Genomic DNA, 27,245 nt, shown 5'->3' with positions numbered 1-27,245 from the left:
TTATTTTGTTCTGTTGTTGGTGTCCAATCTGGGGCAAACATGTTTTTTGTACACATCTCCCCAGGGAAAGCAACTTAAGCAAACATACTGTGGGTTATAGATATGAAAGTCAATGAATCCAACTCAAAGTCTTTCTTGTCATACTCGACAAAGCTGAGGGGGTGGAGCTCATACTGCCTTTCTACCGTAGCACCTTCTCACAAAATTTCTGAAGGTTCAAAAGAGAATGTTCTAACTACTAACTATTAACCACACACTAACTATTGTGCCTATGTCACAGTGTGCCCCAGCTGGGAAATTTTTATTGCTGACATTCTTGAAGAATTTTATGATGCAGATGACAAGTCTGCACAGAGCTGCAGCTGCTCCAGAGAACTGCCGGCTGGTCCTGCCAGATCCTCAAGACCGATAAAGCCTGGACCTGGATCTGGACCTGGATCTGGATCTGGACCTGGATCTGGACCTGGACCTGGATCTGGATCTGGACCTGGACCTGGATCTGGATCTAGACCTGGATCTGGATCTGGATCTGGACCTGGACCTGGATCTGGATCTGGACCTGGATCTGGACCTGGATCTGGATCTGGATCTGGATCTGGACCTGGATCTGGATCTGGATAGCTTGCTTAGATCTCTCTGTTTTGCCTACAAAATATCACCCTTTCTGCCTGCTCAGATATACACTTCATTTACCTACCGTATAGTGATGTCCATCACAATCCTCGGATATTGCAAATGGGAGCCATTGTGAGTTAGAGAATCTCTCTGTGTTTGTTTCTTTCTCCCCCTTCCTCCTCTCATTATTGATTAGACTGATATATTTCCTGATGGATGAGCAAAATACTGGCTAGAAAACATTACGTGCTTAATAAGTATTTGTAGTATGGGCAGGAAAACACATTGGTTCTTACAAAATGGGAAGGTTATGGTGAAGGAGACAGAGCAGCGGAGCCCAGCACTGTGCGTGGGGGAATCCATGGTGTATGAATGTAGTCGTGGTCTTTTCAGTTTATCACGGTGCCTGTTGCTTGTGTGTGTGCAGATGAGGATAGAGAGGGAGGCTGTGCCGGCTAGTGTCACGTCCGCCCCACACACGCCATTTTGGAAGAGGGAACTGTGAAAGTACAGGGCTCCTCTTCTGCGCTCACGCTCTCTCTCTGAAACAATGGCACAGAGACCTGGTATATTTATTAAAAGCTCCAGGCACTAAGCTGGGCCGACTCTGATCTATTCTAACTCCACGAAGGCGGCCTGGCCTACTTTTCAGCCACCTTGTCTTGCCTTGGCCTCTTTCTTCACTCGGGTCTCATGGTAACTCCCAGGCCCTGAAGGCGACTCTCTCCTTCCATCTGAGACTCTCTCTTTGGCTTTCTCTAGGCACGGAAGTCCTGCCTGCCCTCTCCTGCCCATCTATAGGCCGATCAGCTCTTTACTGACCAATCAGATGGTGGAGAATGATGTTTTACAAAATGCGGAGTCTGGAAATCCTTCATAATAATGACAATATCGTTTCTGGACTGGATCTCTGGGGACAGAAATTAGCATTCGAACACACAGGGCACAAAAGGCAAACCCCAGCAGGGAAGCCTGATCGAGAAGATGCCAAGCCCGTGTGCATTTTCTCAATGGTGACGGCTGTGGTCTCACTGTGGTTGTGGCACCCCTGGCCTGCAGCTGAATTGCTTTGAGTTTCTCTTCATTTAATTTGATGTTGGCTATAGGCTTGGTGGAAATTGCCTTTATTGTGTTTAGGTGTCCCTTGTATCCCTGGTCTCTCCAATACTTTTTATTATATAAAAAAAAGTGTTGGCGTTTTAAAAGACCCTTTCTATATCTAATAAGATGATCTTGATTTTTTTCTTTCAGTTATTCTATGTGGTGGACTACGTTTTCTCATTTTTGTATGTCGAACAATCCCTGCATTTCTGAAATAAAGCCTATTTGATCATTGTGGATGATCTTTTTGATGTTTTTGTATTTGGTTTGCAAGTGTTTTATTGAGTATCTTTATATATGTATATAATGTATCTTAGTTACAACCCCCTTCCCATGCTTGCACGTGTACACACACACACTCCTTTTATTTGTTTTGTAGGCCTCTATAGGCATCTTACAATCTCCACCTGTTGCTTATTCCAGATAATTACTCTGGGTTTCTATCATATAGGGTTTCTCTGAGGATGAAGTGGGGGGGGGGAGGAGTGGTCTGATTAACAAGAAATGAGCATATTGGTCTATCAGAAGGAGATGCAAGGACTAGATAGCCCCTGAGAGGAGACCCGGAACTCTGCTTGTTACATCAGCCAAATGCAGAAGGTCAGGTGACCTGGTGAGAACAAGAATGTTATCACAGTTTAGCCTGTAGCTTCTTCACAATCGCTACTTAGCAACAAACAGTGGGGGAATGGGAGAAAATGATAAAAGATGGAGAGCAAGGAAAACATGAAGTGTGTATTGTTACTGACGAGTGCAAGCCTGGGACCTGGCTGGGAGGGAGACTAGACAGCAAAGAGAGTGCTCATGGGAAAAGTCCACCGCCGCTAACTCTCCTTCTGCTTCTTGGAAAATATTAGAATTTCTCTAATTTTTAACTCTTTTTGGAAGAGTAATCAAATTTTCTTTTTCACCACCCTCGAAGGGTCCTGCTCCATCACCCCCCCACCACCACCACCAAACCTTAAACTAGAGCTTACCAAACACCTGTCCTACGTTCGCACCCTTGCCTTGTACTGCCATCTAGTGGTGATTAATGTAACCACCTCCATTTTGCAGAGTACAAGGTATAGAATTGCAGGCTGCCCGGCAGTACCACACAGGAGAGAAGAGTGCAACTGTAGACAAGCCCCAGTCAGGGACCAGTGTGGTTATTTGTCCCACTTGTAATTCTCTCATTTTCCCTGTTCTTCTACACTGTTGTCAGTTTCCAATGAACTGAAGTGTAGTAGTTAGAGGTTGCAGGGACGGCTCAGCGGGTAAAGCCTAAAGTTTGATCTCTGGACCCAACTTGTGGAAGGAGAGACGTTCACCAACATTTCTACATGTTGTGTGCTGAGTTGTACATATGTGCGTACTTTCACACAAAATAAATGTAATTTTAAAACTAAAAACAACAACAGAAATTGTTCATGGCTCTAGTGTCACATAATGTAGGGTGACAAAGTAAGGACTTTGAGGGTGTGCTAAGGCAGAGGAACATCTATTGCCTCCTAGGAAAGGCAGGTGGCAGTCTGGGTACATTTCTTCTGTAGACAGAGTAATTGTCTAGTATGCATGAGGCCCTGGGTTCAACCCACAGCACTATATGACACAGGTGTAACGGTAAACACCTTTAATCCCAGAACTCAGGAGGTGAAAATGGGAGAATCAGAGTCCAAGGTCTACGTGATGGGTGAAGGCCAGCTTCAGCGAGGGCACCCTGTCTCAAATAGAAACGGTGTGGCTTATTCTAAAAAGGAGGAGAGTCAAGGGCTTCTCCATCATCACAGCAGGTGATGAAGGAGAAGTGTTTCAAAGTGAGACTGGAGAAAGTCTCAGGGCCACTTGGGCTCTGAAAGGAACTCTAAGGACAATGAATACAGTTGTTAAGCCTTTGACCACTGAGTGCTGGGATGGGCCCTATGGAGGGAATAAGGGAACTTGGGATGCACGGGATGAAGAGGTAGTGAGGTGGATGTCGGTGGAGATGGAGTTGTGGAAAGTGGACCATGCATCTTGTGGGCAAAATGTGGGCCACTGAGTGGACTGGTGAGTTGGACGTGGTGAGGGTAAATTTAAGAATGCTTACACGGGGCCTTGAGCAAGTGATCACCGGCAGTGCCAATCCTGGGAGGACGTTGCCGCCATTTTGCATTGGCATGGCTTCTCCGTTCACAGTCCACTCTTAGGATTGTTTCTTTCTCTCATACTTTTCTCGTTTTTCCTTCTTGCCTCACTTTCTTTCATCTTGTCCGTCAGTTTCCAAAGAACAGAAATGTCGTGGTTACGAGTCAGAAACACAGCTGTGAGGGTAAGCCCTTGCCTGATGTTGGAACTCTGTGCTCACATGGGAGAAGAAAAGAACGAACCTCTGAATGTTGTCTTCTGACTCATACAAGTGTGCTGTGCACGTGTGCACACACACAAACACAAACAAGTGGATATAATAAAGATTAAGGCAAACAAAACAATAACAGTGACGAATAAAGAATGAGGTAGTTAGGATTTTGTTTGACATTCAGGAAGGGAGAACAGGTTTAAACAGGCAAGAGCAGGACTTGGTCAAAAAAAAAGCCACCAACACCCCCAGGCATCTTCTACCTTCTCTTCTGCCATCACTTTGTGGCTGTCTCCCTCATGGGGGCCCCTCTACCATCAGGTATGGCTGCTGGGATCTGCAATAAGACTGCATGCTTGTGTGTGAGGGAGCACCTGGGAGAGAATCCATGCGGATACCAAGACTGATGAGTTCCGCCTCAGTCTCTGCCTCTACCTTATTTGAGACAGGGTCCTGACCATGATGGCTGACTACCCAGAGCTTCCAGAGATCCTCCTGTCTCCACATCTCACTTTGTCATAGGAGCTTTGGGATTCACACATTCACACTACTACATCTGGCTTTTGTGTAGGTCCTAGGGATTGGAACTCAGGTCCTCTTTTAATACAGTACCTCATGTTGTGGTGAGCCTCAATCATAAAAGTATTTCACTGTTACTTCATAACTGAAATTTTGCTACTATTATGAATTGTAGTGAAAATATTAATATACAATATACAACTCCTATTGGAGGTTGAGGACTGCTGCCCAATGTAATCTGTGAGTCAGAGTTGAAGTTGAAGACAGATTGTGAGGATGTTAATGTAACAGGGCCCTGGACTTAGCACAACTGAGTTCTTGATGGAAGTACCATTCAGGTTGTAAAACTCATCATGGAGACAGCACTGTCTGATGAAACTTAAAACAAGGACCTAATCAAAGTCCATATAGTTCTGGGAAAGCCTCAAAACCTAGCTATTTAGCTTCTGTAGTTCTACCCTCGCTGTTCTTGTTAACTCAAATATGTCAACCCAGAACCTGTTTTCATATGCTTAAAAACTCACCCTGAGAAAGGCTCGATGCTACACTGGGATCTCGAACAGCCACTATACTCATCGCCCAGTCTAATAAAGACTTTCTGTTGGCTTAAACCCATGTCTGAGCAGTCTTCTCTGGTATAAACCCCACAACAGTTAACATTCAACAATCATCCAGTTTAACCCACCATCTTCTCAGATTGCCAGCTCTCTGAAGAAATGGTACTTTTAAGAATCATCTGAAAGTAACAGGTAACAATAAATCCTGGAATTCTGGTGACAGTACCAACATCCTTCCTGGGACTCAGTTCATCACTTGGGGCCCTGGGCACTTTTCCTATCTGAGAAACACATATATGTGTCACAATTTTAATTTTAATTTAGCATAAGCTTCATCTCCTCAGCACATACAACCCCACAGTCCTTTATAAATTTACAAACATGTGCAACTGTTATCACTATTTACTTCCAGAGGGTCCCCCCAAAGAAACAGTGTTGGGAAAGGGCAGGAGGACCAGAAATTCAGGGTCATCTTCCCTAAGGACATAGGGAGCTGATGACCAGCCTGGGTGAGACCTGAAGCTGGTGGCGTCAGCCCTGGCGCTGCTTTGGAACCTGCAGTGCCTCCCGGTTCCAGCCTTGCTCTATCACGAGAAGGTTGTGAGTCCTCGTGAGAATCACAGAAAGGTGGGCTTGGAACTTGATTGGCGGGTGCATCACTGCTGAGCTTTCTCTCTCCCTTGGTGATGCAGATATAGGTCAGATTAGATCACATTAAAAGTAGGTATGGGCAGGTTTGTTAGAAGGCAGCTCTCAGGTGGGTTCACCCATCTCACAGGTAGAGGTCAGTGAAGTCATCTATCCAGGCTAACGCAAGGGGGCTTTCTGGGTCTTGGGCGAGGGCCAATGACCTGTTAACTGGAATCTGAGATTGGGCTCATACAGGGTCAAAAACTGAGCCCTTGGGTGGGCACTCTTGAGCGGGATGCTGGAAATGCAGAGATGAAGGACGATGACAATTAACCTGGTGTCCCCCCCCCAAGGGTTTGCTTATTAATTTGTTTGTTTGTTTGTTTGTTTTTCCAAGACAGGGTTTCTCTGTGTAGCCCTGGCTGTCCTGGATCTCACTCTGTAGACCAGGTTGGCCTTGAACTCAGAAATCCGCCTTCCTCTGCCTCCCAAGTGCTGGGATTACAGGCGTGCGCCACCATGCCTGGCTTTGATTGCTGAAGCTTATGTTGAAAAGTTTGGGCTGTGGGTCTTCAGTGGCCTCTAGCCACCCATTGTGTGGGGCGGGCGGGAGGGAGGTAGGCAGAAGGGAGAGACGAGGGGGTGAACGGGGGGAGGAGTTAGCCTTGACCTTTGAGACCATGACATCACCAAGGAGCTCTGCTGAGGGATGGCACAATCAAGACCACCATGGCTGATGATAAACTGAAACAAGAGTCCAAGAAGGAGAGACGGAAGCTGTGAGCCCTGCTCACCGCAGCTTCCTCTCCCCTTTGAGTTCACATAGCCGTCAAGCGTCCTTAAAGCACCAGGTGAAAGAAGGTCTGGGCTTTGTAGATTTGTCATTCACACTGGAAATGCAAACAAAATACACCTGTGGTTTCTTTCTGCTCTCTTTTGTCATCTTGATGCGCAATCAAAGTTTTTGTTGTTGTTGTTGTTTTATTTTTTTAAATACGCGAGTGGCCTCAGAACGGAAATCAATTTTGACAGCCTGTGAGGTGCTTTATCTAATTTTACCTGATCTGTTTTGGGCGTGATTGCCAATAAGGAAGCCTTGGTTCGTGTGTTTTTATTTTTTATTATTTTGTGTGTGAGAGTGTTTTGGCTGCATGTATACTTGCATACCACGGGCATGCCTGATACTGATGGGGGTTAAAAGGGAGTCAGGCCCCCTTCATCTAAAATTACAGATGGTTATGAGTGCTGTGTGGGCGCTAGGAACTGAACTCCAGAAGAGCAGCCAATGCTTTGAACTGCTCCAGTCTCCGGCTCTAGCCTGACTGATATTATCACTGCATTTATAAATAAATAAATAAATAGATAAATAAATAAATAGTGTTAAGACGAATGAAAGAAAGTGATTTGTGGCTCCAATATAGAATATGAACACCACAGTTTACTGTGCTCTCAAAGTTCAGCCTTCTTCCTGGTATCTTTTCTTGAGCCCCAGGCAGTAACCCCTAATGATTAACTCAGTTGTCTCCAGCCATTAGCTCCTCTCCTTGGTGAGGAGTCAAAGTGCACTTCACAGAAGAACGCTGGGCTGCCCTCTGGGCCCCAGGATGGTGCTGCCTTGCAGGCCTGACTGAGCCGGGCAGAGAGCTGGACAGAAAAGCCCTGTGGGTGGGGGTGTCAAGGCTGTCCTTGGAGGCTCATAAAGATGTCTTTGGGAACACTGTAACAAACACTGCTGACTTTTGTGAGTCCCAGTTTCCCTGGCTTCTGAATGATTAAATGCACCTCATGGAAAGCACAGAAGCACTTTGGAGAAGGTCCCTGATTGACCTGTACCCCTCAGTGGGTTGGCGCCCACCGAGGCAAGCCTCTGGCCCCGCCTTGTGTTCAGAAGACTATCTCATACCCTGGGCAGGGACAGTCTCTTAGTGCCTCAGGAGACTCTGAGCTGGCTAGTCAGTGACAGCTGCACAGACTGTTGCCTAGGGATGGTGTATAAGGGAGGATTAGACAGCAGGCAACTTGAATAAGCAGAGACCCCAGTAGGAGGAAGGAGACCGGTGAAGACCAGGCCAAGGCCAGGGATAAGAACAAATCTTAGCCTGTACCTGTCTGGTCCAGCTTCAAACCTATGCTTATCCAGGAGCATGAACGTAAACCCAGGGACGGGGCGTGTTTGGAGTAAACTTTCTCCAAGTTCTTGCTTTTTTTCCTCCCTGGGCTCAGCTGGTAAGGTGCTGGCCGAGCACAAAGTTCTGGTTCGATTCCCAACCTAAGCCCTCGGTGACGCAAGGCTGTGATCTCAGCACTCAGGAGATGGAGACTGCAAGATCATCCTTTGCCTCATAACTGAGTTCCATGAAGGGGTGGAGGATGTAGAGAAAAGGAAAGGGAAGGGGAAACTGAGTCAGATTTTTACCCTAGACTAGACTTACGCTTCATAAGTGATATTACTCTATTAGGAGTTTTTTTTAGCTAAATGATGCACCCGTCTGGTGGGTTTTAGCACAGGCTCTCAGACTTAGGTGAACCAGAATCCGGAAAGCCAAAGGATGGGAGGGTGGAAGGCCGAGTCCTTCCCACATTGCTCTCCGATTTCTCATCTAAAAACAAAACAAAGCTTGAAATCCCAGCACTTGGCTGAGGAGTTGGGGAGGGATGTGCAAAGACAGGCAAATCTCTGTGAGTTCAAGGCCAAACTGGTCTACATAGAACCTTCTGAATGGCCAGAGCTATATAGAGACGGATCTCTCAATAATCAACCAAACAAAAACATAACAAAATGTTACCAGCTTTTAGTCTATTGAGTCTTAGCTAAGAGGAGGCTAAAAGAGAATCCAGGGCCTGAAAAGGCTAGTGTCACCATACCCCTCCCCCTCCCTGTGTCCCTTGTGCGTGTCATCATGCCCCTCCCCCCACTCCCCCACTCCCATCTTCCAAGCTAAGTCTTCTACCCTCTTCCAAGCCCCTCCTCCACACCCGCTCCTCCGCCCTCTGTAGGAGCTCCTCCCCAGCTTTGGCTGTAAACTCGGAACCTCCGCTCTGGGAAGTCAGAGCTGTGCACTTCGCCCACCGGACTCGGGTCGCCAGGCAGCTCCGCGTCCCTACGGTAACCTCGCTCGTGTCCCCGCCGCGTGCCCCCACCCCGCGCTCTCCGCAGTGCCGGTCTGATTCCTGGTTGCTGTCCGGGTCCGGCAGCTCAGCTCAGCTTGGCTTCCGGGGCCACCGTTTTAAAGCCAGATGGGGCTTTAGGATGGCAGCAGCCCCAGCAGCCCGCACGGGTGCAGGATTTCTCGTGTTTTCCACCTGCAGCCAGGGTTCGGCAGTGCGGGAAGAATCCCGAAACTCAGGACAGTGAGCTATGTTCAGAGGGTGGGAATGGGACCTTAGGCTTCTGTGAGCTCGCCAGCCGGGGTACACCTCCCAGGCCTAGCCTTGAACTCCAACCTGAGTGTAGTGATCCAGCGATCCGCCTCCATGCCTCCCCACTCCCTCCCTCCGCCGCGCTGAATCCCGCCCCCAAAGGCGGATATTACTTTTTTTATTATTATTTATTGTGGTTATTGCCCTGTCTCTGCTCTGGAATAAAATTCAGAAAAGTTCCAGAAAGTAATTATCACAGTAAAGTACAGCGGAGATCTGAGTCCGGAGCCCTCACACAGAAGTCTTAAAAAAAAAAAAAGGGTCATTAACTGTGTTTCTTATAGTTTTCTTCTGTTACGTCGGGAATGCTGTCCCTTGAAGTGATCTTTCAGAACCGAGACAGCCCTTAATCCTGTGAGAAGCCTGGGTCTGTTTGCTAACCAGTCCGTCTTATTCTGGCACATGCAGAGTTCAGGCCGGGCTCACGTCTTTCTCAGAGGCAGAACAATTGCCTAGTATAGGCCTGGGCTCCATCTCCAGGGTCAGGCAAGGCCAAAGGGAAGGAAAGGGGAACTCGGATTCATCTAGGCCGAAGTCAGATTTTCCTTTCCTATGGGCAGGGTGCAGAAATGCCTCAGTGGTGCTGGGAGTTCTGTGTAGTCAAGTTGACAGGTTTATCTCTGTCTCATTCAAACCATCATAGGGCCCTGAATCCACGCTAGGCAGCCTGAGTCAAATAGCCATGGCTAGGGAGTTTCAAAGACTAGAAAGCTAGTTCGACTGCTAGCCTTCTAGAATTAGGCTGCCAGACAGGGTCACACTTATTGGTGATAATGCCCAACCATGATGATGTGCATAGGACAAAGGGGTTTCCTGGGACATGGGTCTTGCAGTTTAAAAAGAAATAATGCATACATGCTTATAATGTATTTTGATCCCTATTTCTTCTCCTCTGACTTCTCCACACCATTTCCCCTCCCAACTTTATGTGGTCTCTTACTTAAAAACCACCAAACAAAAACCCCACTGAGATCATTTAGTACATGGGTGTGGGGCCCTTTTCTGGAGCATGTATAGCCTCCAAGAGCCTGTATCCCTGAAGAAAACTGACTCCCAATTACCCATTCACCTAGGTTGTCTCCATTTCCTGGGTATTGTTGAGTAGAACAGCTATGATCATGAATGAGCAAATATCTTTGTAGTAGGATATAGAGTCCTTTGGGAATGTAGCCAGGAGTGGTATATTTAGATCATATGATAGATCCATGTCTAGCTTTTTGAGGACTCTCCACACCAATTTCTATAGTGCCTAAACCACTTTGCATTCCACCAATGGTGAATAAATGCTCCCCCCCCCCATCCAAAGCAGCATTTGGCAGTCAGGTGTTCTGGTCTTTTCTTTACCAAGAAACCTGTTAAAATGGCAGGCACCTGCTATTGCTATGACCTTTCTCCATTCCAAGGTTTTCTTTGTTACTGGTTAAGAGCTGTGATTCTCTTTGCCCAGCATACTCCAATATCCACACCTCAAGGTAGGGCACTCAGTGGAATTGTCTGTTTGGACCAAAAGGATCATGATTTCCACAAAACTTGACAAAGCTGAGTAGAGACTCAGGTTAGGGCTGCCATCACCGTGTCTGAGATACATTTTTGGTGGCTCAGAGGATAGGTAAGAGGACTCGGTACACTTAGCCTCTTCCTGTTGGGTGCTGGGAGCTTGAAGACTCTCTCTTTGCAGGCCTCTGGGATCATGTGGTACACTAGCACCCGGGGAATGGCCCCACGGGTCAACTTTGAGGGGGCCCTCTTCTCTGGTTATGCACCAGATGGGGGCCTCTATATGCCAGAGGAGCTCCCGAGGCTGGACAAAGAGACCCTGCGTCACTGGAGCACGCTGTCCTATCGCAGCCTGGTGAAGGAGCTGTGTGCCCTCTTCATTGGCCAGGAGCTTATTCCAAGACATGACTTAAACGGTGAGGACCCTTCTCTCAACCCCAGCTCAGTGCCACACATTCCCTCCCTGAGTTGTAAATTCATTACCCAACCGCTAGAAAATCCCTAGTTGCCTTTCTCAAATCTCGTAAGATATTTCCTGATTCTAGAGTTTCAGCAGTGGGATCTTCAGTTCCTCTGTTCTTCCTCCAGTGAGATGAAGGAAAAAATGACCTACTGAAACTTGATAATTATTTAAAAAATTAAGACTAAGGATTTTTCAGTCACCCCAAAAGCTTGAGTGTTGACAAATGTCGACCTCAGTCATCAAGGCACTTAGATTACTACCATGTCTTGTTGAGTGTCCTGGGACAGGTTGTCTCAAGCTATCATGTGCAATGGATTTTTCTGGAGGATCTCAAAAGCAGACTCTGGTTCAATAGGTTTGGGTATGACTTAGTTACTGTTCTATGCTGTGATAAATCTCCATGATCAAGGCAACTTTTGGGGAAAAAAAAGAGTTTATTTGGGACTTACAGTTTCAGAGGGTTCTAGCCATGACCATCATGGCTGTATCCTATGAAGGAGTAGCTGAGAGCTTACATCTTGATCTACAAGCATGAGAGAGAGAGAGAGAGAGAGAGAGAGAGAGAGAGAGAGAGAGAGAGAGGACAGAGAGAGAGAGAGAAAGAGAGAGAGAGAGGACAGAGAGAGAGAGAAAGAGAGAGAGAGGACAGAGAGAGAGAGAGAGAGAGAGAGAGAGAGAGAGAGAGAGAGAGAGAGAGAGAGAGAGATTTTGCTGGTAATGGCTGACCCTGGCTTTTGAAACCTCAAAGTCCATCCTGTTGACATATCTCCAACAAGGCCACACCTCCTAATCTTTCCCAAATAGTTACCTCAACTGAGGGCTAAGTATTTAAACATATGAGTTTATGGGATCCATTCTCACTCAAAAGTCTAGAGGGTAAATATGAGAATCCTGCTTTTCTATTGAGCACCTATACAGAACTATAGCTGTTGGTTTACAGGGGACATTTTGAGTGACTAGAGAATCCATAGTCAGGGTTTCTGTTGCTTTGATAAAACACCGTGACCAAAGCAATTAGAGGAGGAAAGGTTTCTTTCGGCATACAACTCTCAGATCACGCTCTATCACTGAGGGAAGTCAGGGTCAAGAGCCTGGAGGCAGGAACCGAAGCAGAAGGTGTGGAGGAAGAGGACTGTTTATTGGCCTGCCCCTCAGGGCCTGCTCAACCTTGCTTATACACTCCTGAGCCACCTGCTATAGTGACACTTTTTCAGAACCATCAGCAGCATAAATAATGACATGGAGTCTTCTACATAGTTTAAAGCGTAGGCCTTTGCCTGGGCAGTCTCTCAGCTACTCTAAACTGAACCCAACTACTTAGCTTACGACCCACCACATGGCTAGCTCTATACCTTTCTCTGCTCGCTGGCATTCTGTTCCCTCTGTGTCTGCTCTCTGAATCTCTGTGTTTGCTTTTTCTCCCAGGGACCTCCTTTCTGCCCAGAAGCTCTGCCCTCCTTGTGCTGCCCTCAGCTCTTTATTAAAACCAATCACAACCTCAGATACATTCTAGATTGCTTTAGCCTAGTGAGGAAGGACAGATGTTTACAAAGTAGAAAACCCAGTGGTGGAGCATAGAGATGGCAATACCAGACTCCTGCCAGCATTCAGTTCCCTTCTGGCACAGAGTTCACAACTGAACATGCAGAGACATGTCTTCACGCAATGTGAAAAGATTACCCTAGCAACCTGCTCATGGATGGCGCCACCCTCAGCGAGCTGGGTAACTCCCACACTAGTCATTAAACAAGAAAATGTCCCCACAGACTTCCCTACAGGCCAGTCTGACAGAGGATATTCCTCAGTTGATAATCTCTTTTCTCAAATGTGTCTAGGTTTGTATCGAGTTGACAAAATATCACCGGCACAGAAATGGCAGATGTTTGGAGTTGGTGGGGGATGGGAGAAGGACCACACAGAATGTGTTCCAATGTCCAACAGTAATGGCGTTGCCTGGGCAGTTGTTAGATATTTCAAAGTCATATCAGACCTGTTGGCTTGACTTCTGCAATTTGATAAGATCCCAAGTGTAGTCCACAGACAGAAGCTCAAGAAGCTCTGCTCTAAACTGTGGCTACGTTTGTATGTCATCCACGCCCAAATCCTGGCACCATGGATGCAGAATTTAGTATTACAAAGAACAAACTAACAAACTTTCATCCTTAGGAAAGAAAATTAGGAAGTTGAAACTGTTTTATTTGTTCTATGACTTGATTTTTCTACTGAAATATATGCTTATTAGGGTCTGGAGAGGTGGCTCAGTGGTTAAGAGCACTGAGGGCTCTTCCAGAGGTCCTGGATTCAGTTCCCAGCATCCACATGGCACCCCATAACTGTCTGTAACTCTAGCTTCGGGTGATCTGGCTCTCTCTTCTGACCTCTTCAGGCACTGTGCACATATGGTACACATACATACAAGGAAGCAAATCACCCATTCATATAGGGTAAATAAAAATAAAATAAAAAGACTCAATAGGGAAGTATATAGCTGGACAGTGGTGGTGCATTCCTTTACTCAAAGCACTTGGGAGGCAGAGGCAGGTGGATTTCTGAGTTCGAGGCCAGCCTGGTCTACAGAATGAATTCCAGGACAGCCAGGGCTACACAGAGAAATTCTGTCTTGAAAAATAAAAAGAAGGAGGAGGAGGAGGAGGGAGGAAGGGGAGGAGGAGAGAAGGAAGAGGAGGAGGAGGAAGAGGAGGAGGAGGAGAAGGAAGAAGAAGAAGAAGAAGAAGAAGAAGAAGAAGAAGAAGAAGAAGAAGAAGAAGAAGAAGAAGAAGAAGAAGAAGAAGAAGAAGAAGAAGATAAAATGAAAACTAGACATTTTCTAGAGCTAGTTCTGGTGTCTGGTCTGGGGAATCCTAAAGAGTAATGTAACAGCAATTTAATGCATGCCCTCATATATTTTTCTAGAACTGTGTAATTCTGTTCCTAAGCATGTCATTTAAGGTCAGATTTTCTGGGCCTTTTAGTTGACAATGGGAGATAAACATTAAAGATTAAAGAGGCAGAAATAAAACTTGAAGAGCTAATACCATCACCCTCTGTCCAATCTCTATCCTCACAGATCTGATTGACCGAGCCTTCAGCAGATTCCGCCACAAAGATGTGGTTCATCTGTGCAGGCTGAAGAATGGACTGAACATATTGGAGCTTTGGCACGGAGTCACATATGCCTTTAAGGACCTGTCCCTGTCCTGCACAGCACAGTTCCTGCAGTACTTCTTGGAGAAGAAGAAGAAGCACGTCACCATTGTTGTGGGTGGGTATGGGAGGGAGCAGGGTTTCTTAGCACCCAGCCGGAGGGTGCCATTGCATGGTATACCCTTGATTGCATCTTTTAAGGCTATGCTATCAGTTTTTTCTAGGGCAGTGGTTCTCAACTTGTGGGTTGTAACCGCTTTGGGGTGGGGGTCAAACAACCCTTTAACAGGGTTGCCTAAGACTATCAGAAAACAGATATTTACATTACAATTCATAACAGTAGAAAATTACAGTAATGAAGTTGCAATGAAAATAATTTTCCAGTTGGTAGTCATCACAACATGAAGAACTGTATTACAGGGTCGCAGCACTGGGAAGGTTGAGAACTCTTTTTAGAAAGTTTTCTAACCTGTTTTTCTGCCGTGGATTCTGTCTCAGTCACTTTTCTCATTGCTGTGACAAGAGCAACTTAAGGAAGGAGGGTTTGCGAGTACAGGCCAGTATGGCACTGAAAGGATGGTGACAGGAGCTTGGGGCGTCTGGTCACACTGTCTCTACAGTCAGGAAGCAGAGCACATCGTCGCTGGTGCTCAGCTTCCGTTCTTGCTTTTCTTTTGATCAGGACCAACCACAGCTCATAGGGTGTGCTAGGGTCTTCCCTTTTCAGTCAAACCTTTCTGGAATGCCTTTATAGACATGTCTGGAGGTGTGTTTCCATGTTGATCCTAACACCCTCAAGTTGACAGGATTAGCTATCACAGATCCCTTCATCAGTCTGCTGGAGGCTATGGATTCTTCTGGAATGATATTTTTAGGTGTACAGTATACTTGTTGATATATTCAAAGACCTTGAGCTAAGTACTCAGTACCGACCTTTCAAGTAGTTGAAAGCCAATGTTGCTGCACTGGGCACCAATATTTTAAGATCATTTTATTCTTTATTCCCCTCGTTCTAAAGGGAGGCGTCTCCTTTCTAGGAACTTCTGGGGACACGGGAAGTGCCGCCATTGAGAGCGTTCAAGGATCCAAGAATGTGGACATTATCGTTCTGTTGCCCAAAGGCCGTTGTTCAAAGATTCAGGAGCTCCAGATGACAACGGTGCTGAAAGAGAATGTCCACGTGTTTGGAGGTGGGTGCAGGGACTGTGTGGTCCAGCCCCAATGGCTGTTCTCGTAGGTAGGATCAGTCATGTACTGAGGTGCCTTGGCTTAGCTCTGGGCAAGTCTCTGGCTTCACAGCCTTCCACACTAACTGGCTTATTATGGCTGAGACCTGCACTTACTGTGTTGAACTGTTAGAGCTGGTTCAAGCGTCTGTCATTGCTACCTCTGTCAAGTTCCCACTTGCCGATGGCACAGGAAGGCAGCCATGCAGAACCATAACTTAAGGCAAGCCACGTACTCAGTTCCAGGTTTCAGAAATGTTGAGGACACAGACATGTTTCATAGCTCAGAGAATGTGTCAGTGCATGTTGGCAGTCCATGTCCTTTCTTAGAGGGAAGACAGCTAGGCCATGCATGCAGTTAACTGGGTCAAGTATTAAAATAAGAAGCTGCCTGGTGCTGCTACTACCGGTCCATTATGGCTGCCTCATAATGAAGACCTCAGCTTTGCCATAGGAACAATAGTATTCTGTGGTTGGAGAAAGGAGAAAACCATGCTTTTCATGTTACACCAAATATCCAGTGGTTAGGAGACGGATAGTGTGGAGGTGAGTATAAATGTTTCCATCCTTAGGAGATTGATAGTAGAGGACAGGGGGGGAGTGTGGGGGGAGGGAGTATGGGTTGCGTCATAGCTTAGGCAATTGATAGCCCTGGACAGGGGAGTATGGGTGGAGCCATGATTCTAGTTTCACTTTTCACTCCCTGCTTGATCTCACTGAGCTGCAAGGAGGAGGCATAAGAATATGAGATTTAGGGGTCTTGGTTGAGGTTTTACATACTTTGCTCATGTAGCCTTGCATTTTTGTTTTGCTTTTTGGTTTTTTGGTTTTTTGTTTTTTTGTTTTTTTGATCATTCTCTTCAAATACAGGAAATGGTCTAGAAATAAATAAATATAAGGCGCTAGAGAGATGGTTAAGAGCACTGGCTACTCTTCTAGAGGACAGGGTTTGAGTCCCACCACCCACATGGCAGCTTTCCACTGTCTGTAACTGCAGTTCCAGTGGGATCTGTTGTTCCTTTCTGGCCTGCATGGACACTGTATACACATGGTACACAGACATGCATTCAGGCAAAACACCCATATGCTTAAGATAAAATAAACTCAAAATAGATAAATACAAATAAGATAAAATTCTTCTACGACTGGCCTGGGTCCTAGTATAGTCCTGTGGTGGTTTGAATGAGAACGGCCTCCGTAAGCTCAGATGTTTGAATGCTCGGTCTCCAATTAATGGAACTCTTAGGGATGGATTAGGAGATGTGGCTTTGTTGGACAGAGGTGTGTCACTGCGGGGTGGGTTTTGAGATTTCAAAAGCTCAACCAGACCCAATCTCGATCTGCCCCACCCCCATGCCATCCTGTTTATGGATCAGATATAAATTCTCAGCTACCGCTCCAGCACCAGCATGCCTGCTGCCAAGAATCCTGCCATGATGATCAAGAACTAACCCTCTGAAAATGCAAACAAGCCCCTGTCTAAATGCTCCCCTTTATAAGTTGCCATGACTATGGTGTCTCTTCACAACAATAGAACAGTAACAAATATAAATCGAAGGGGGGTATTTTTATGTTAACATACCAATACTGATGAGGAGTTCAAACACTGGGAGGAAGTCTTGTCACCAGAGCAGCAGGAATGCCCTTTGTCTATTTTCTCAAAAGCAGAGAAGAAACCCCTCTGCTCTTCTTTGGCAAGCACATGTACATTCTAGTGTAAAGTCTGTGCCGTGGTTATTGCCCATATCTGGCTGCATTTCCCTTTGGTCATTGTTAGACTTTAATGAACAATGTTCAGGCTCCCGAGGGCCCAGCTGTTTCCTGTGTGCCAACGTTACTAGTGAGGGGTCTAGGTCCTAGCATCAAAATTAAGGGGTTTTTTGTTTTTTGTTTGTTTGTTTTTGTACTCCAGTCCTCCTCTCTAGTCTTGTACAAGATGTACTGGAGATCTTCCATCTAAGGGCATGAGTGGCATCTCCATCTGGGGGCTGGAGAACGTCACTCACCTATGAAACAGTGCAGCTTCATGGTTGTTGATGAGTCTGGTGTATCATTATCGCTAGAGCAAAGGTGCTTCTGTTCTGTATATGGTCAGTGCATCGAGGAAGTAGTTCAATTTGTTTATAAGCAGTATGCTCACGTTCCTTTTCTTCTTAGAGGCTTCAGATGTGACTGTTAGGAGGATGTGTGTATATTCAGGGGCTAATAGGAAAGACATGTTTTCTCTTTGGGAGCTCAAGGAGTAGGGGTGAACCAACAGATGCTGAGTTTAAGCTTTATTAATTCATCATTATTATAATTGCATGTGTGACGAGTAGTTGGATGCCCATGACACAGTGACCGAATGGACATCAGAGGACAGCTTTGTGAGGGTTATTTCTTTCCTCCTACCTTGATATGGGCATCAGAGGTCAAACTCAGGTTGCCAAGCTCATGTGGTATATGCCAGGCTCACACGCCATTGTATGTTGGAAGGATATACTTTTTAAAAAAAATTTACAGTGGGTTATAGCTAAGAGATTGCCTTGAGTCTCAGAAGAAATATTGGACTTCGGATTTTTCAACAGTCTTGAGACAGACTATGGGGGCTTTTGAAGTTGGACTAAATGCGTTTTACATTATGATGTGGCCACAAGCCCATGGGAGTCTGGAAATAGAAATGCAGTAGTTTAAATGAGAATGGCCCCCATAGTTTTATATATCTGAGTGCTTGGCCCCCAGTTGGTGGAACTGTTTAGGGAGGATTAGATGTGGCCTTGATAGAGTTGTGTCACTGGAGTGGGCATTGGGATGTCAACAGCCCATAGCCATTCCCAGTTAGCTCTCTGTGCCTCTTGCTTTTGGATAAGAACCTAAGTTCTCAGCTACTGCTCCAGAACCATGACTTCCTGCCTGTTCCCATGTTCATAGCTCTAACGGTCTCAGACTCTAACCCTCTGAAACTGTAAGCCCCCAAATCTCTTTCTTCTGCAAGTTGCTTCTGTCAGAGTATCTTTAATAGCAATAGAAAAGTGTCTTACTTGGCCACTGGGTTTATGAAAGTAGTAATTTCCATGTACATTGTGTGATTCCTAACCATCAAGTACTTAGTAGACTCTAGATGCTTATTGATTATGGTTTTTTTTTTTTTTTAAACTGGAATTAACAGAAAATCCAACTGGGACTATCTGAAAGAACAGTTTCCAGCTTCTATAACTGGGATGTCCAGGGGTGGAGCTGGCTGTCACTTGGTTGGTTCTGGGATTCAACATTACAATCAGGAATCCAAGTACTTCCCAATCTGCCTTCCTCAATCCTAGGTTCCTTCCTCTTGAGGTCACACTATGAAGACTTGAAGTAACCAAGTTTCTCCTTTCCTGTGGTTTTTCCTTAAAAGCAGTGTCCATTTCTCTAGAACCCCAGAAACCATCCTTCTGAGTCTCGGTGGCCTGGACTTCTCACATGTCCACCTGTACTCTGTGGACTGTACTCTGACGCCATGGGCTTGCCAGGCACAGATTGGCTTGACCTTGGCAAAGGAATGGGGACACCACTACTGGATCAGAATGATTGGGGTTACATCTGGTCCCCCATCTGTATTATTTCTCTATAGTGATGAGAAAAGAAAGAAAGTTTTACACCCCTAATGGCTTTCCTGGTACTTTCCCCCAGTAATCGTCACAAGTAATCTGCTTGAGATATGGATCCAACTGGAGAATTAGATACAGGTATCAGGTAATAGTCAATTCTGGTACAATTACTGAGGCAGCTAGACTGGGGTGCTGATATGTTAAATTAATAGATTGTTTACCTAATAATTCACCCCATAAATTAAACCAATGTATACACCTAACTTCAGGGAGAACTTCTGCCTAAGCAAGCTTACCTAGCACCTACACTCCCCACCAGCCCCAGTAGGGCTCTGTTTATAAACAGTCCCTCCTTCTTTCCAGAAGAGTGAAAGACATACTCTTTGCAGAACAATGGAGGCTTGGAATACAGGGGGAATTCTTTTTCCAGTATCCCAGAAGGTTGACATTTTATATCTGATTTTATAGAAGGCAAGACCATTAGAAATGGTTATGACCACATTTTCTTTTCTCCTAAGTGAGGTAGGGTCACCACATTTTCTTTTCTCCTAAGTGAGGTAGGGTCACCACATTTTCTTTTCTCCTAAGTGAGGTAGGGTCTCTTGTTCTTGTGTACATGGACCATTGGATTTGACACCTAAGGAGCTTACAGAGCCTGGAAAGCCAGGCTAACCCAAGTGAAAGTGAAGGAAGCAGAGGCTGAACCAGATGGAAGTGAGTGCCAGGGCCTTCTACCGCTGAGAGACGCCCGCTTCTCTCTCCCCTGGCAGCGGAAGGAAACAGTGATGAGCTCGACGAACCCATCAAGGCCGTGTTTGCTGACAGGGCCTTTGTCCAGAGGCACAACCTGATGAGCCTGAACTCCATCAACTGGTCTCGGGTCCTGGTGCAGATGGCACACCACTTCTTCGCGTATTTCCAGTGTACACCATCCTTGGACACGCACCCCCTGCCCACAGTGGAGGTGGTAGTGCCGACAGGGGCTGGGGGTAACCTTGCAGGTAAGGGGACCCTGGGATGCAAATGGACTTTCCAGAAAACACCCATTCTTTCAAGTTGTCTTCTGCCTACAAACATGGAGAGAAAGAAAACTGTGTTTTGTTCTAAAGAGGACAGAAAACCACACAGGATGGAACATTCCAGGGTCCTGAAGCAGAAAGAGATTGAGAACTCAGTCCTGGGAAGTTTCAGTACCCTCGCCTGTGCTTGTACAACCGCTAGTAGACAGAACTCAAGGCTCAGCCAGCATACATAGCTCAGTGTCCTTTCCTAAAGTGTACACTTGGCTCCCAGCTCCACCCACTGCCTGCTGAGGGATGCCTGCCTTGTGCCCGCCTTGTGCCATGGCACAGTGTTTTCACTACCCGGGGACCATGTGAGGCAGAAAGGGCTCTGGCATCGGGAGGCCAGCCCTGGCTCTGCCCTTTACTAGCTGAATGGTTAAGAGTTCCTTAGCTGATCACGTGCTCAGAGCTGCCTGTGAGAAACAAGTCTGACTGAGGGTGCACATGAGCTTTGTACAGGAAAAGTGCCGTGGCACCAAATACCAATGAATATTCTCAATCATTAACTATAGACCACGTGATGTTGTTCTAAGTGCTCTTCCTGGGTTAGCGATTTCATGGGACTAGAACAACATAGCTGTCTCCTGTGTACATGGACAATTAGTTCCAGGACCCCTGCAGATACCAAAATCTGCAGAGATTCAAGTCCCATATGTAAAATGGCATGGTGTCTGCATATAACCTATATGCATATACTAATGTACTTTAAATCACCTCTAGATGATATCAAATAACTAATATAATACGCAAATATCTAAATGGCCATTGTGTTTTAGGGAATTATGGCAGGAAATAGTCTCAATGCATTTAATACAGATGCAACTTTTTTTTTGAGAAGGTCTCACTATGTAGCGTAGACTAGCCTTGAAAGTCTCCATTCTTCTGCCTTAGCTTCCCAAATGCTGGAAACATAGGGTGTATCACTCTACCCTGCTTCAGATAGTTTTGATTCATGGTCAGTTGACTTTTTTGATGCAGAAGAAGAAGCTGTAGATGAATCCAGGGTCCACCTGTTCTAGTCTTACTGTTTTAGAGTGAGGAACCAGACGCAAAGACAAGCTAGCTTGCCTCTGCTTACACACTGGTTGGTAGAGGAGCCAAGCTGACAGCCCAGGCAGGCTGGTGTCTACATCTTTGCCATCTCTCAAGGAGACAATGATGTTAGGGTCTCTGGTAGCTCTGTCCCTGCCATTGTTTCTCAAGGCACCAGGGGTAGAGTGGGTGAGATGGCAAAAGCATCTGAGTGGTTAAGAGACTCCTTGACTTCTTATAGGAAGATAAGGTGACAGTGTGCTGGCAGCTAGGCAAGGAAGGCTGCCATCCTCACTACTCAGAGGATGACACCAAGTGTGCTTCCCTTTCCTGTCACCTTCCAGCTAGTGATGCCACCTATAGCCCTTCATAGCACCTGGCACAAAGAAACACATGGACAATCCCTGTGGACAACATTCCCATCTGGGATTTCTCCATAAGGACATCTCTGACCTTACATCTTTGGGTCCTCCTGAGCTTCCATTTTTCCTCATCACTGAAGAACATTAGAATGCTTCCATGAAAATCAACCGAAATAAGAGTGTGAATGTGCTTTCCAAAATTTAGTGCGATATTGATAAAAGTCGGGGCCTAAAGAGAGAACTCAGTAGCTAAGGCGTTTGCCACACAGATCTGAGGACCCGAGTTTAGATCCTTAGAGCCCACACAAAACTAGATGTGGTAGTACATATCTATAATCTCAGTGTTCTAACAGCAAGATGACAGAGACAGGAGAAGCCCTAGAAGCTTGTGGGTGAAGTAGCCTTGCATGCCAGCAGTGAACAGCAGACATCTTCCTAAAACAAACTGGAAGGCAATGACCTAGACCTTGCCATTGGTAGGATTTGGGCAAGGTAATTCAGCTCTTAGCACCTTCAAGATGCTAGGGGTTCACTCACAAAACTTTATGTATATGTTAGCCCCTGGTAGGTGACTGAAACAGAACAGGGCACAGCGACCATCCAACTTCTCTTCCTCTTCTCTCCTCCTGTGTCCCTCTTCCCATTCTCATTTTCACACAGCAAAAAGTTTATCTGTTTCTATTAAACTCACATTTTTTTTAAAAAAAAATCTTTGCTGTTATCTAAAAATCCTTTTGCCTTCCTGTGTTCCCAAGCTGGGTGCATTGCTCAGAAGATGGGCCTGCCAATCTGTCTGGTTGTGGCAGTGAACCGCAATGACATCATTCACAGGACTGTCCAGAAGGGAGACTTCTCTCTGTGTGAGGTTGTCAGAACAACCCTGGCATCTGCTATGGACATTCAGGTGGGCCTCCAGGGAGAAGAGCACATTTGGCCGACTGTTGGTGGGGCAGGACTGGATAAGGGTTGGAATGAGGGTGCCCAGGATTCTGCCTCTCCATTCAGGTGCCCTACAACATGGAGAGGATCTTCTGGCTGCTCTCTGGCTCTGACAGCCAGACAACAAAGGCCCTCATGGAACAGTTTGAAAGAACCCAAAGTCTGCACCTACCCAAGGACCTACATAGCAAGGTTGGTCATTGGCCACACCCTAAGGGGAGGGGGTCTTTGCAATCTCCACAGTCATTGGAGTGACCTCTGAGAGAAGCAAGAAGCAAGTTTTGTTCAACAGGACTCAGGAGGCAGTGTTGGTTAAGACTTCTAAAGTCTGATCTCTAGTGGTTGATTGTGCACCACAGCACAATGAGGTGAATGTTATTCTTGCGATGATTAACTCAGTCCCGTGTGCACAACAAAGCATATATAAATCTCCTTGAGGAATAAAGTAAGCTACATACAGATCAGACCTAACTACATCAAAATTCATTGTAAAGTCCATGAAGATTGATTCTTTAGGTTGACTGATAAGGGTCTGGGGGAGGGGCCGTGCCAGAAAAGTCTCTACCACACAGAGCAAAGGTCACCAGGCAAGTAACCAAGTCTACAAGTCTACACCTAGGCTTCTAGGAAGATGGCAGTTGTCGCCTGAAACAGCACTGTGTGCTTAGCATTCCAGGTTCCCCTGGCACTTACCTGTGATCACAGACGACCTCTGTTCCTCCTACAGCATCTTGTGGAGGAAGGAAAGGGTACAACCACAGCAGACATGGGGTTTGGAAATCTGGGAGAGGGAAGGGGACGCCTGGTTTGGGGGCATCATCTGTGAGCCAGGAACTTTCATGGGTAACACTGACTGAGTGAGGAGAGTCAGTTGTGAAACGCTAAGCTAGTTTTTATAACTGCAGTACCTCCGTTTCCTCATCTGTAGAGGGAGGTTGATAAGAACCCCTGTCTCAAGGTTGCTGTGAAATTTGGGTCAAAAGATAAATGTAGACACTTTACATACTGCTGGAAATGTACAGCTCCGTGCACGTACTGTTTCTATGTTTATTTATTATTGTTGTTAGTTTCCAATAACAGCAACATCAGTACAAGGACCAAGCCATTCTGCCCTTCCAGTACAGACAGAAACCATAGTCACTGCTGACCTTTATCTCCCTCCTTTGTCCTTGTTGCTGTCTCTTTTAGAGAAGGAGAAACTTTATTTAGTTAATAAATGAGTTTTATTTGTTTTGGGAAACTAGTTAGAAAGCATTGCCTGGTGGCCATTCGCTGAGAACCCAGAGGTGGACCTGGCCAGAGTCCATCTTCCTGGCCAGTATTTAATTAAAGCTTACTTCAAGGGGGTGGAGGCCTGGAGAAATGACTCAGCGGTTAAGAGCACTGGCTGCTTTTCCAGATGTCCTGAGTTCCATTCTCAGTAACCACATGACCTTCTATAATGAGATCTGATGCCCTCTTCTGGCCTGCAGACATACATGCAGACACTCAGCTGGCTGGCTGGCTGGATAGACAGATAGATAGATAGATAGATAGATAGATAGATAGATAGATAGATAGATAGATAGACAGAAGTCTAGAATGTGCTTCTTCTTGGTTTCACAGTCTGACTTTATCTCAGTGTCTTACACTTGAAGATAATCTTTATTTACCACCTTAGCCTACCCAATTCCTTTAACTTAGTGCCTTATATGACATAATTGGCCACGGTTAGTGTCCCTACTGAGGGGTTCTTCTCAAAACCAGACACATTATCTGGGCTGAGCTATTCCCTTGAAGATCAGAACAGGACTTCTCTCTTTTAGAATCTATACTCCTTTAAAAAGAAAAAGCTTTTCATTTTTTAATTTAATGTGTATGAGTGTTTGCTTGTTTGTGTGAACCACATGCATGCAGTGCCTGTGGAGTCCAGGAGAAGGCGTCAGATCTCCCTAGAAATGGGAGTTACACATTGTTACCACCGTGTGGGTGCTGAGAACCAAACCTGACTCCTCTGCAAGAGCAGCAAGTGCTCTGAGGAGCCACGCCATCTCTTCAGCCTTCTGCTGACAAAGCCAAGCATTAGTTTGTTTGGCCCATGGTGTGAGCGGACAGCAATATTCCTTCTCCTTGTGTAAGTGAGGCCCTCCATGAAAACTGGACACTGTATCCCCCGTTTCTTCATTTTCACCCTAACTCTACTCTAAGGATACTGTAAGTGCTGGGAGGGCATTCATTAATTCACCCATCAGTCCATTCATTTATTCACTCTTCCATTCCCTCCACTCATATTATCTATCTGCTGTGGTTCAAGAACTGTGTTAGGCACTGGAAATACAAAGGGAAAATACAGCCATCACACTGAGTGATGATGCATCAAGGTGGTAGAGCACATGCTCAGTATGCATCTGACCTTGTGTCAATCCCAGAACTGGGAAAAGAAGGAATAAGAGGTGGAGAGGAAGAAGAGGAGGAGGAAGAGAAGGAGGAAGAGGAGGAAAAAGGTGTTGGCTTCTATCTCTGACCCGAACCAGGAAGAGCTGTATAAACAGTCTATTATCCATGTGGCCTCTGATACCATTAAGTACTTGCAGGGTGCTTGCTATGTTGTAAGCATTCAGAACATCTTCAGAGAATGATCCTGCATACCAACCATGCTCAGGGAGAAGGGAGTCTTCCTCAGTCTGTGAGGTACTAGGTTTCCCAGGGGAGGTGCTCCTAAGCAGGGTAGGAACTGACAAGGTAGTTTTCACACCATAAATGTTTGGATGTTCCTGACTTGTATCAAGCTGTAGGACAGGACTGTGTGCTAATTCGCTTCATCTGCTAAATATATCGAGATGTACTCAAAACTTCTACAGATCCTTCTGCTATGTAGGCTCACAATTGTAATTGGCTCAAAACTCATAAATTGGTTTGACTGTGAGTTCCTAGTGTGGGTGTGGCTGTGTATGAGGCAGGGGTCTAGTCCTTCTTCTGTGATTCACCAATTCCAACATCCACCCCTGCCCCATGACCTTTCAGCTTTCAGAGGCAGTGACATCTGAGTCGGCATCTGATGACGCCATCACCCAGACCATGGCCCGCTGCTGGAAGGAGAACCAGTACCTACTGTGTCCCCACTCGGCCACAGCGGTGAACTACCATTACCAGCAGACTGACAGTGGGCAGTCCAGGTACCAGCAGTGCAATCTGGGGCACTGGGGGCAAGCCTCTTCTCCAAGCAGGGCATGCAAGACTAAGGATAGTGACATCAGTAGGCATGGTGGGTCCTGTACCCAAGAACTAGAGATCTGCTTAGAAGAGGTGTGAACTATATCCCAGGTCGTGAGGGGGAGGATGGCTAAGCTGGGTCTTTGTTGGGATACGCTGAAGGTTTATTACATAGGTCAGTTCAAGGTATTAATCACGTCTTTGTCTCTCTCTGCTCTGCCCTACTGTCCCTAACCTTCCCCCTGGTCCTCCTTTCTCCGTCCTCTCCTTTCCCATCTTTATGCCTGTTCTCTCCTGTCCTGCCCCATCCCTAACAGCATCCCCCGATGCTGCCTGGCCCCTGCCTCAGCAGTCAAATTCCCCGAAGCAGTCCAGGCGGCTGGGCTGACTCCCGAGACCTCGGCAGATATCTTGGCCCTGGAGAACAAGGAGGCACGTTGTATCCCAATGCGGAGAGGAGACGACTGGACACAGATGCTGCGGGACACAATTGAGGGCCTGTCCCAGCGGTGGAAAGGTTGTGTAGCGAACCCCTCAGGATAGCTCCCAGGGATGGCTGGGGCAAGATGGCTCAGTAGTGAAGAACTCTTGCTGCTCTTCCAGGGGACCCGTTTACTTCCCAGTGCCCATGTTAGGTGGCTCACAACCATTTATAACTTTAGCTGTAGGGTTTTTGACAGCAATGCACTCATACACAGATACACATTCTGTTGTGGGGAAATATTACAAAAAAAAAAAAAAACAGAAACAAAAACAAAAAAAACGAGCCCGCCAACTCTCCCCGGTGCTGGACTTCGGTCCTGTGCTCCTGCCGGGCACCAACTCTCCCCACGCCAGACCAAAGAGCTCCTGCCAGGCCATCTTTCCGGCAGGGGTCCTTGAGTTCCTCTAGTTACCACGCAGCACCCATGCGCACCCCATGGCCAGCCATCGCAACACCTAAATACCCGGTCTAATCATGACTCTTAAAGCTTAATTAACCAGTCAGATATATATATCAACAAAATCACAATTTACAAGAGGCCAATACGGTAATTTCAGAGTCAATTGATAATGATATAAGCTTTATCCCAATATTTCTAACCTTGTGAAATCATATCTACTCATCTCCAGGCAGGTACCCATCATTAGCTCCGCCTCCCTTTTCCCTGTCCAATCACAGGCCTCCCACTGCCCTAATGTGATTGGACAGGGAAAAATCCTGCAACACATACAATATGTGATTAAAAACAATAAAGCTAAGTCTGGTTTTTTGTTTGTTTGTTTGTTTGTTTGTTTAAGTTTCTTGTTCTAGCTGAATGTGGTAGCCCATGCCTTTAATTCCACATTCAGGAGGAAGAGACAGGCAGGCCTCTGTGAGTTCTAGTCCAGCCTTGTCTATATAGAAAGTTCCATGGTATAGTTGTGTCTTTAAAAATATGTTGAGCCATATGAATATTCTTGTCCCAAGGAGATATGTCCTGCTCCTGGGAAAAGCTACTGCAGTCCTTTCCTGGGAATCTGCCCCTTGCCTTTATTCTATGGGGGTAGAGTGAGCCGGGGTAGAGGGTGGCTGATGGTGAAAGATTCAACAGTATCATTGCTTAATATGCAAGTTT

General features: G+C 46.1%; 1 protein-coding gene across 2 annotated transcripts; it reads left to right on the top strand.

The window, feature by feature from the left end:
• Positions 1-8,710: 8,710 nt before the first annotated feature.
• Positions 8,711-26,904, top strand: Thnsl2 (threonine synthase like 2). 2 transcript variants are annotated; one of them, XM_052173884.1, is made up of 9 exons: positions 8,711-8,845; positions 10,926-11,072; positions 14,187-14,381; positions 15,301-15,453; positions 19,829-20,059; positions 22,272-22,420; positions 22,522-22,647; positions 25,459-25,610; positions 25,965-26,904. In XM_052173884.1, the coding sequence occupies exons 2-9, from the start codon at positions 10,940-10,942 to the stop codon at positions 26,188-26,190; spliced, it is 1,365 nt and encodes a 454-aa protein (XP_052029844.1). In that variant the 5' UTR covers positions 8,711-8,845; positions 10,926-10,939; the 3' UTR covers positions 26,191-26,904. The 2 variants fall into 2 exon arrangements, with proteins under 2 accessions (XP_052029844.1, XP_052029843.1); XM_052173883.1 differs by having other exon boundaries at positions 10,838-11,072.
• Positions 26,905-27,245: the final 341 nt, after the last annotated feature.

The sequence above is a fragment of the Apodemus sylvaticus genome, chromosome 2 (genome assembly GCF_947179515.1).
Source record: "Apodemus sylvaticus chromosome 2, mApoSyl1.1, whole genome shotgun sequence".
NCBI classification, from domain to species: Eukaryota; Metazoa; Chordata; class Mammalia; order Rodentia; family Muridae; genus Apodemus; species Apodemus sylvaticus.
Note: the sequence above shows the minus strand (reverse complement) of the source record. Positions and strands in the feature narration are given on the sequence as shown.